The 10248-nt window shown below is 48.3% G+C and overlaps 1 protein-coding gene across 1 annotated transcript; it reads left to right on the top strand.

Moving 5' to 3' along the window:
• Nucleotides 1-3991: 3991 nt before the first annotated feature.
• fosb (FBJ murine osteosarcoma viral oncogene homolog B) lies at nucleotides 3992-10223 on the top strand. Its single transcript, XM_043680683.1, has 3 exons — nucleotides 3992-5269; nucleotides 8884-9165; nucleotides 9876-10223. The coding sequence occupies exons 1-3, from the start codon at nucleotides 5141-5143 to the stop codon at nucleotides 10221-10223; spliced, it is 759 nt and encodes a 252-aa protein (XP_043536618.1). The 5' UTR covers nucleotides 3992-5140.
• The last annotated feature ends 25 nt before the right edge of the window (nucleotides 10224-10248 follow it).

Genomic DNA, 10248 nt, shown 5'->3' with positions numbered 1-10248 from the left:
ATTTGAAATTTCTGTCAAACGCTGGGATGTGAAATGAAGTTGGACAATTTCAATCTAATTCCTAGTAAATGTCATACTATAATTCGGTGTTTCCCAAACTTTTTCCAATTATGACCCCAATTGAAGACATATACATTGTTGAAACCCTTTGGTGAGAACTGAAAAGGTGGGAATGGGGATTGTGGGGAGCAGAGAGAAGATCTGAGAGAGTTATGGGATTGGGGGAAGGCTCAGAGCCCTGTGGTGGTCATTGCTGCCTCAGTCTCATGACTCTAAATTTCAGCTTGTAACCCCACTTAGTGTCCTCCACCGACACCCCCACCCAGCCCCCACGCACTGAGGGAAGTTGTGCTTTAATTGATTTAGCAATAATTAACAATATAAATACAGGGACGTCACAGGGTGGTTTGAATAGTATATAAAAATACGTTGTAGAGTAGGGAGAGCTTTACTCTGCATCAGTGCTGTACCTGTTGTGGGAGTGTGTGATGGGAACCATGTAGAAGGAGCTTTATCCTGTACGTAACCCCATGCTGTACCTGCATGAGGAGTATTTGATGGAGTCAATGTTAACAGAGCTTTATTTTCAGTATAAACAGTCAAGGGAGTGTTACTCTGTATCTAATCCTGTGTTGTCCTTGTTCTGGGAGTGTTTGATGAGGACAGTGTAGAGGAAGCATTACTCTGCATTTCAGACTGATACTGATTGTCTAAATGATGATAGAAGCTAGGAGAGATCATTTCGCCTCTGAAGTCTAAATGCTCCATGTTTTCACTCAATATACTATCTTTTGTCCCATTTCATTTAATTGCCGGCTTATTTCATTTAATAGAGTTCCAAAATTCCCTGGTGTGCTGAAGTGTTCCCAAACTTCACTCCTGAACAACTCTTCAATTATCCAATCTGCAGAAATAATTTCTCACTATCTACCTCTTCTGTTCCCCTTAATAAATTGTACAATGAAATCACTGCTTTGATCTTCCAGACTCCAGGGAATAAAACATTAATTTGTGTAATCGCTCCTCATAACTTAACCCTTGGAATTTTGGCAAATATTTCTGGTAAATCTATATTGCACTCCCTTGAGGCTGCTGCACCCTTCCTAAGAATTGATGCCCAGGCTGAACACAATACTCCAGGTATAATGGAACCAAGGTTTTTTTTATAACTGTAGCATGTTTTCTTCTTCTTTCTATGATTAGACTCTGAGATGTAGAGGCCAGCATTGTGAGGAGCGCTTTGATCTTTTGTTACATAAGAAATATGAGGAGGCCATTCAGCCCTTTGAACCCTGCTCTGCCAATCAATAAGATCTAATGGTGCCTTAATCTAATTCCACATGTGCTTACCCCCCACTTCCAATAACCTTTGAGTCCCTTGATAATCAAATCTAACTCAGTCTTGAATCTATTCAGCCTCCACTGTTCTCTGGAAGAGAGAATTCCACAAACTAACAACACTATGAGAGAAGAATTTCCTAGGGGCTCCTAAAGGGCCATTTTAAGTAGGACACCTCTTACCATTGAACTGTGCTCCCTGGCTCTAGATTCCCCCATGAGGGAAAACATCCTTTTAGCACCTGCCCTATCAAGCCCCCTCAGGATCTTCTATGACTCAATAAGGTCACCTCTCCTTCTGAACTCCAATGTGGCACTGTGGCTCAGTGGCTAGCACTGCTGCCTCCTAGTGTTGTTGAAACCCCTTGGTGAGAACTGAAAAGGTGGGAACGGGGATGGTGGGGAGCAGAGAGAAGATCTGAGAGAGTTCTGGGATTGGGGGAAGGCTTGGTGACTGTCTGTGTGGAGTTTGCACGTTCTACGTGGGTTTCCCCCATGTGTCCCAGTTGTCTCCCAAAGCCCAAAGATGTGCAGGTTAGAATCATAGAACCCCCTACAGTGTGGAAACAAGCCCTTCGGCCCAACAAGCTCACACCGGCTCTCTGAAGAGTAACCCACCCAGACCCATTCCTCTACGTTTAACCCCTGATTAATGCACCCAACCTACACATCCCTGAACACTGTGGACAGTTTAGCATGGTCAATTCACCGAACCTGCACATCGTTGGACTTTGGGAGGATACCAGAACACCTGGGGTGAATGTGCAAACTCCACACAGACAGTCACCCGATGTTGGAATCGAACCTGGGTCTCTGGCACTTTGAGCCACCATGCCATTAGGTTGATTGGCTATGCTAAATTGCCCATAGCATCTAGGGATATTCAGGCTAGGTGGGTTAGCCATGGGAAATGCAGGGTTACAGGGTGAGTCTAGCGGGCTGCTCTTCAGAGGGCTGGTGTGGACTCAATGAGCTGAATGGCCTGCTTCCACACTGTAGGGATTCAATGATTCAAAGAATGCAGGCCGACCATGTTCAATCTTTCCTTTTGACGTTTTATTGATAAATGCACACATGGACTCCTAAGGCTCTCTGCACCTTCAATTTTTTTATTAAGAGATTCAATCATTTTAGGAACCCAATGCAGGAGGGCTCACACTTGCTGTGACATTTGACACAGTTCTGACATATTCGCTCAATCCACTAATACCCCTTTGTGATGTTATGTTTCTATTGGTATGGCATGCAATCATTGTTTTATTAGGAGACAGTGAGGACTGCAGATGCTGGAGATCAGAGCTGAAAAATGTGTTGCTGGAAAAGGGTCAGGCAGCATCCAAGGAGCAGGAGAATCGACGTTTCAGGCATAAGTCCTTCTTCAGGAATCATTGTTTAATTGACAAACTTGGTTGTGTGGTTCCTAACCCTATCCTATTGGTATTCACAACTGAGCTGCTATCCCCCAACAAAGGAGGATAGCAATTTAGCTGCCTACAAAATCTGCCCATTAATGCAAAGGGCTCCACAATCATCATTTAAGGGATGGTACTGAAACAAAACAGGAAGGGCATCTTGTGATTTCCTCTCAGTCGAACTTGTTTTGTAGCCGATAGCTTTACAGTTCCATGGTAAATGGTATATTACCATTTCTCAAGTATTGGTTTGTTCCATTAATGTTTCCAATTGAATTAAAAGGAATTAGAATTAGATTTTACATGTACTCAAGTACAATGATGCCATTCCTGGTGCCATCTTAGGTGTAAAGGTACCTCTGTACAAAATCTTAGGCACTAAAATCTAATCTACTTGGAAATTTGCATTGGTTTATCTCTTTGTACAGTGTTAACAACGAACTTCACAAAAAGGGTAGGAAGATCCCAAGTTCCCATCTGGGATTGCTATTGTGTTGGCTGAAGGTTTGGGATTTGGGTCATCCTGAGCAGGAATTGTCCCATTGCCTCACCAGCCTCTGGTGCAGATAAGCCAGCAGAATCCCAGCACACTTATAAGCACTGGCCATTCAGCCCACTGTGTCTATGGTATCTCTCTGTCTATGGCCTCTTCCCACTCCCCTGCCAATTGACCCTGCAGGTACATGGACACCAGGGTTTTATTGAATGGCGGAGCAAGCTAGGAATCAAGGCTTATTGGAAGCGAAGGGGGTGGGTGGGGAGAACACATGGAGTTAGATGGAGGGATGCCTCCTCCTTTTCCTAATTCTCATGACCCCATCTTGCCTGGTGTGCAAAGTTGATTCCTAACAGCGGAAAGTACTTTATTAGTTGCAACGCCCATAGTGCCATGCAAGGCGCTAGGTAAATGCAAGTCTGAACGGCTTGACACGATCAATGTTTCTTATCAATGAACATGTTTCCAGTAGTTGAATAATACTTTCTGTCTTTGTAGGGACCGTGATGTTTTTTTTCACGAAGCGGTCCTGAATGTCAAACTGGCTTTATCTCAACTCAGTCGCTCAGCCGTTTACAGGAAACCCACGTGTGTGTTCCGTTCTCAATCAAGGCCGCGTTCTCACAAAGTCAGAACGCCCAATGACTGACTGCTCACTCTTGGAATGTAAATACAAGTGTCTGTGGAAAGGCGAAAGTGAGAGAGGCAGTTGGAGGAGCTCTCTGCTTGCAAAAACAAACAAGGGGATTACTTTTCACAGTTAGAATACAAACCACAAACACAGACAGCAGACAAATCCACAAACGCAATTTACTGAAATAAGGCAAAGTCTTGAAAAAATATAACTACTGGTTGGCTATTGAAAGCCATGGTTTGGAGGGGCGTTACTGACAAACAATTTTTGTGCAAAGACAATTCCTACTTAGGAGATGACAAATTGTGTTCTTTGTCGCTCTGACCTCTGGGTTGGAAGAATTGGGGACAGGAGTTCAAGAAGGAAGAAAGATAAACAAGGAATATTTTACATTTCGAAAAACAAAAGTTTCATTTGGTAAAAAATCGGCATTTTAGCGGAGGGTGGATCGACTCCTTTCTCTGCCTGTCAATTCAATTAAATAATGTTTGTGTGGGGTGGGGGAGGTGCTGACCCGTCGTAAAAAGGGCAACGGTGTGCGCACAGCAAGATCCCAGAAAGAGCGTCCCCTTGCAGCCCAATCCTCCGCTTTGGATCAGAGGAGGTAACGGGGCCTGCGCCCCGAGGCGAGGATGTCGATCACCCCCACAATTCGAAAAAGGATAAATTTATTGCTTCTATTATAAAAATAAAGCTCGGGTTTCTATTTTAAAAACTTGCCTTTCTGATAAAGCTGCTGTCTAGAGAGGGATTCCCTCTGACGTCATTGCTTGGTTACCAGTAAACAGCGCGCTACACAGTTCCATATTTGGGCATGTACGTCAGGGATCCCGGATGGGCGGAGCTACCTCGCCGAAAGGGATTTTATCGCCTTTTCCCCGCAATAAAGGGCAGTGGGCAGGCTGCAAGCGGGCGATCAGCAGCATTAGCTCTGTCTGCCTCACTCCTGCCAGTCTGGTGGGTATCTAGGTCTCAGCTTCCAGTCGGAATTTGCCCGTTTTGCCTCCCTCCCCCCTCTCGGTGTGTTGCTATTCCACCTGACGTCAGAAGAACAGCGAGTATATAAAAGAAGACAGCCGAGGATCTGGATTCATTCATAAAGAGAGCGGCAGCACCGAGGAACTACTACAGCAGCAGCAGTAGCAGCAGCAACGCGTTTTATTTCCACTCAGACTATACATACAATAGAAAGGGGAAACAAAAGCCCAGAAACTGGATCCGAGGGGCGACAAATCCTGGGTCATCACCGACTGGGAGGACATGTACCAGGGATTCTCAGGCGACTTTGACTCGGCTTCCCGCTGCAGTTCCTCCCCTTCGGAGCCTCAGTACCTGTCATCCGTGGACTCCTTCAGCCAGAGCGTGGGCAGTCCGACCACCACAGCCCAGGTAAATGAATTAACTTTTTTTTCCCCCCAGTTTGTTGAGGGGTGGGTGGGTGGGGAAGAGATTTCGGGTAGCTGCCTGTCTTGGTTAGTTTGCATGCTCTGTGCGGGAGGTCTGGTTGTGCCTCTTTAAAAGGGAATAATAGTAAAAGGACCGGAATCCAAACTTTCCACTGACATTCACCCACCCCAAACCTCCTCTTCCTTTTACCTTTTTACAATTGAGGCAAGCAGATGTTTTGGCAGCACCTCGGTGACTGATCCCTGCGCTAATGTCACACAATCTGGTGCAAGCGGCGGCGGTTAGTTGAAGGGCCGTTGTTGCAAAAAGAAAATCAGTTGGCGCGCCCCGTGCAATTGACGAGTGTGTCCGAGGCGTTGCATTTCCGCGATGGCATCAGTTAGAATCGATTTATCGATCAGTTGCATCGATTTCCAGCCGACTTGGAAAAGCTGGCCGTTTGGGTCCGGGTGAGGTGCGTAAGGAGGTTGACGTATTGGAATGCTCCTGCTGACGTTACGCACGCACGCCCTCCCCCCCCCCCTCACCGCGACGCGCTGACGTCGGCGACGTTCTATTTTGGAACGTTGCTAGGCAACCCCACGCCGTCAACGCGCGCCTGGGATATTAGCATACCATGCACGGGGCTCCAGGCCCCGCCCCCTCCCAGCTTCCTTCCCTCGCTCTCACGGCCTGCGCGCCCTTTTTTTTTTCGCTCAGTTTTATGAATGGACGGCTTTTGATTGACAGTTGTAGCCCGGGGACGCAAGAGGAGACGGGGGATCTCTTGCAAGCCGCCCAGCATCTCGATGCTTGCGTTTGCAATGCTCCCTCTAACTCACCGCACCTTCCAGTCCGAGAATTATGGATACTGGAGATCCGAGACTAAATCTCAAACAAAACAGAAATTGCTGGGAAGACTCATCCGTGTCCAGTTCTGAAGAAGCGTCACTCTGCTTTATTTCCTGCCACAGATCTGCTGAGCTTTTATCCAGCAATTTCTGTTTTTAGTTTGTGTTTTATTCTTGGATGAGTTTTTTTCAGCAATTTCTGTTTTTAGTTTGATCTCTAGCATCAGCAGTTTATTTATTTTTGCTCAAAGAACACATCTCGTTACCCTCTCACCACAAACGCTCCCAATAAACCTGTTGGATTGTAACCTGGTGTTGTGCGATTTTTAACTTTGTCCACCCCAGTCCAACACCGGCACGTCCTCAAATATTGCCAGAACTGCTGAGTTTCTCTAGCACTTGCTGGTATCGTTTGTTCCATTTTAAATCCTGCTTGATCTCAACGGTGTATTTCGGTTTTGGCAGTAAAATGTTCCTATCCTAAATTTTAACAAACAGTTAGACACAGAAGGTGCAGCAGAATTAATCGGGCTTCTAGTAGTCACGGACGGGGGACAATCTCCCTCGTCTAACCCCAAAACAATAGATATACTGGAGGCGATCATTTCACCTCTTGGCTTTTCCCGTGGGCGTAAAACTGCAGCTGCGTGGAAACTGTCACTAATCTACCAAGGTTTTGTAGGGAAGCTTTTCTTGGTCTGGTTTGGGAGTAAGAAAGTGTGTGTGGGTAGAGTGTCCACAAAATGTGGGGGTGGGGTAGGGATGCGTGGGCGAGGCTCTCTCTAAGATTTTGGTATCGCGGTGTGGCGGCATTTAATGAGGGGGGAAAAAAAGATTTTCTCATTCTGACGACACGAGTCTCAATTAGACGCAAAAATGAGCAGAAAGCGATGTGGTTTGGAAAGCTCCCTCACTGACAGCGATGAAGGCGTCCCCTAACGGCCAAGCGCGGAACTGTCCCTCTTACAGTCTCATCTCCTGGGCCGCCAGGACTTAGGATGTAAGAAGCAGAATAGTAGTGCTGGATGCAGTGAGATAGGAATAAAAACTGGGATCCAGGGAGGACAAGTAACTGTTATCAAATAGGGGAAACTGTTATCAAATGTTTGTTGATCTTTCATGTTAACTTGCATGCAACCAGACTGGCGAGACCCCTTAATTAAAAAGCAAAAATACCCACGAATGCTGGAAATCTGAATCTAACATAGGAATTGCTGCAGAAATTCAGCAGTGTTCGGCAGCATCTGTGGTGAGAGCAACAGTTAACATTTCGGGCCCAGTGTCACACTTCCTCGAATCTGCAATTGGGTTCCGAGGAAGAGAATCCAAACTCGAATGTTAAGCAAAAACAAAAGCTCATCAGGTCTGGCAGCATGCCTCAGTGCCAGAGACCCCGGGTTCAATTACCGCCTCAGGCAACTGTCTGTGTGGAGTTTGCACATTCTCCCCGTGTCTGCGTGGGTTTCCTCCGGGTGCTCCGGTTTCCTCCCACAGTCCAAACACCTGCAGGTTAGGGTGGATTGGCCATGCTAAATTGCCCGTAGTGTCAGGTGAAGGGGTAAATGTAGGGGAATGGGTCTGGGTGGGTTGCTCTTCGGCGGGTCGGTGTGGACTTGTTTGGCCGAAGGGCCTGTTTCCACACTGTAAGTAATCTAATCTATGGAGAGAAAGCAGACGTTTCGGGACGAGCGGCCCTTCGTCGGAAATGTTCACTTTCTCTTTCCCTCCCGTTGCCAGAGCCTGCTGAGTTTGCCTGTGAAGCCCCCTTCACTCGTGGTTCTATTGGGGGCGAAAGTGAGGACTGCAGATGCTGGAGATCAGAGCTGAAAATGTGTTGCTGGAAAATGTGTTGCCCGAAATGTCATGAACTCAGATTTCTCCAGTTTCCTCATTTCCCCTCCCCCCACCTTGTCTCAGTCAAATCCCTCGAACTCAGCATCGCCTTCCTAACCTGCAATCTTCTTCCTGACCTCTCTTCCCCCACCCCACTCCGGCCTATCACCCTCACCTTGACTCCTCCCACCTATCGCATTTCCAACGCCCCTCCCCCAAGTCCCTCCTCCCTACCTTTTATCTTAGCCTGCTGGGCACACTTTCCTCATTCCTGAAGAAGGGCTTATGCCCGAAACGTCTATTCTCCTGTTCCTTGGATGCTGCCTGACCTGCTGCGCTTTTCCAGCAACACATTTTCCGTACTATTGGGGGCATCAGGCAAAAGTCCCATTTCGCCGCGAGGTGAAAGGAGGCAGAATCTGGAACATTGTCTGTTTCTTTTGTCACTAGCCCATACCTCTCTCTTGTTCACTCACCTCCCCCTCTCCCCACACCTACCCAACTGGACCCTGGAGGGAGGGTGAAATTGACATCGGAACCTCCTGGCGTTGGGGATGTGATATAAGCAGGAGGCTGTGACTGGGATTGTTGTGGGGAGAGAGTATGATGCTGGAAAAGCAGGTCAGGCAGCATCCGAGGAGCAAGAGAATCGACGTTTCGGGCAAAAGTCCCTCATTGGAGAGGCTGATTAGGAAGGGATGGGGAGCAGTGCAGATGGGTGCTGGCAGGTGGGACTAGACTGGGTTGGGATATCTGGACGGGTTGGACCGAAGGGTCTGTTTCCCTGCTGTACATCTCTATGACTCTATGTGGTGATGGATCATGTTTAGCTGTAACAACGGGACACTTAGACTTTCGGGTGTCCCTGTCATTGGTTATTGCTGCACCCCATTCTCTCCCCATGTATTTGTAATATTCGGCCATCTCTCCCAGGAGTGTACCACGGGAGTCGGAGAAATGCCCGGATCGTTTGTGCCGACACTAACGGCTATCACCACCAGCCAGGACCTACAGTGGATGGTACAACCGACCGTCATCTCGTCGGCGGCTCAGTCTCAGGCTCAGGCTCAACTTCCAGCTCTCCCCCAGCCCAGCATCGATCCTTACAACCTTCCCGGGACCAGCTATTCCACCGGCGGCATGTGCCCCTATAGCAGGGGCGAGCCGTCCAAACCCACACGGTCCAGCCGGCCCCGGAGAGCGCGGGATGAAACGGTGAGAGGGCGAGGGGCACTGAGAATGTGAGAGTGAGAATGTGAGAGTGAGGCACACACACACACACAGACACAGACTGAGAGAGACAGAAATTGAGAGCGGGTGTGAGAGTGAACAAAGTTTGAAAATCACAACACCAGGTTATATAGTACTTATTTGGAAGCACTAGCTTTCGGAGCGCTGCTCCTTCATCAGAGTTTCCAATTCAACCTGTTGGACTATAGCCTGGCACTGCGTGATTTTTAACTTTGTCCACCCCAGGCCAACACCGGCATCTCCAAATCGTGAGAGTGAACGGTTGAGAAGGAGAGAAACTGAGTGTGTGAACGAATGACAGAGAGAAAGACTGAGTGAGTGTGAGTGAGTGATAGGGAGACAAGCGTATATGAGTGAGTTAGAGACTGAGGGTGTGAATGGATGGAGGAATGAATGTGTGAAAGGGCGAGGGAGAGTGGTTACAGTCCCGTCTCACTCAATCAGCGGTCAACCTTTATATCAAAGCCACTGAGGTTTTTAAAAAAATACCTTTGATTTGCAAAAAGGTTACAGTTCGTGAGCTGAGCATGAATTGTAGTCCAGTTTGACTACGCTCACTCTGTCCTTCAGAGTGTTACAGATACAGAGTAAAGCTCCCTCGACACTGTCCCCATCAAACACTCCCAGATACAGAGTAAAGCTTTGGAAATTGACCGTCTTTCTGTCTGCCGCAGCTCACGGCCGAGGAGGAGGAGAAGCGACGCGTTCGCCGGGAGAGGAATAAACTGGCCGCCGCCAAGTGCCGGAACCGGCGCCGGGAGCTGACTGACCGCCTGCAGAGTGTAAGTAGCAGACCCCGGGGGATTCCCTCCAGCAACGACCCCCGGGACGGGACGGACGGGACGGGACGGGAGGGGAGGGGAGGGGCTGTGAAAGTAGCATCTTCCCGGGGAGCTGGGGGGAGTCACTACGTCCCAGGCCGCGCCTCTGGCGAATGGTGTTGGGGAGTCTGTGGGATCGTTAATGGGACGGTGTGGGGGTGGTTGCCGGAAGAATGTGGGGGTGGGGTGGGGGGTTGTTGACCTGGAGTGACCCTGTTTCGGGAGG

This window comes from Chiloscyllium plagiosum, chromosome 41, assembly GCF_004010195.1.
Source record: "Chiloscyllium plagiosum isolate BGI_BamShark_2017 chromosome 41, ASM401019v2, whole genome shotgun sequence".
NCBI classification, from domain to species: domain Eukaryota; kingdom Metazoa; phylum Chordata; class Chondrichthyes; order Orectolobiformes; family Hemiscylliidae; genus Chiloscyllium; species Chiloscyllium plagiosum.
The sequence above is the reverse complement of the archived record's forward strand: the minus strand, read 5'-3'. Positions and strand labels throughout refer to the sequence as shown.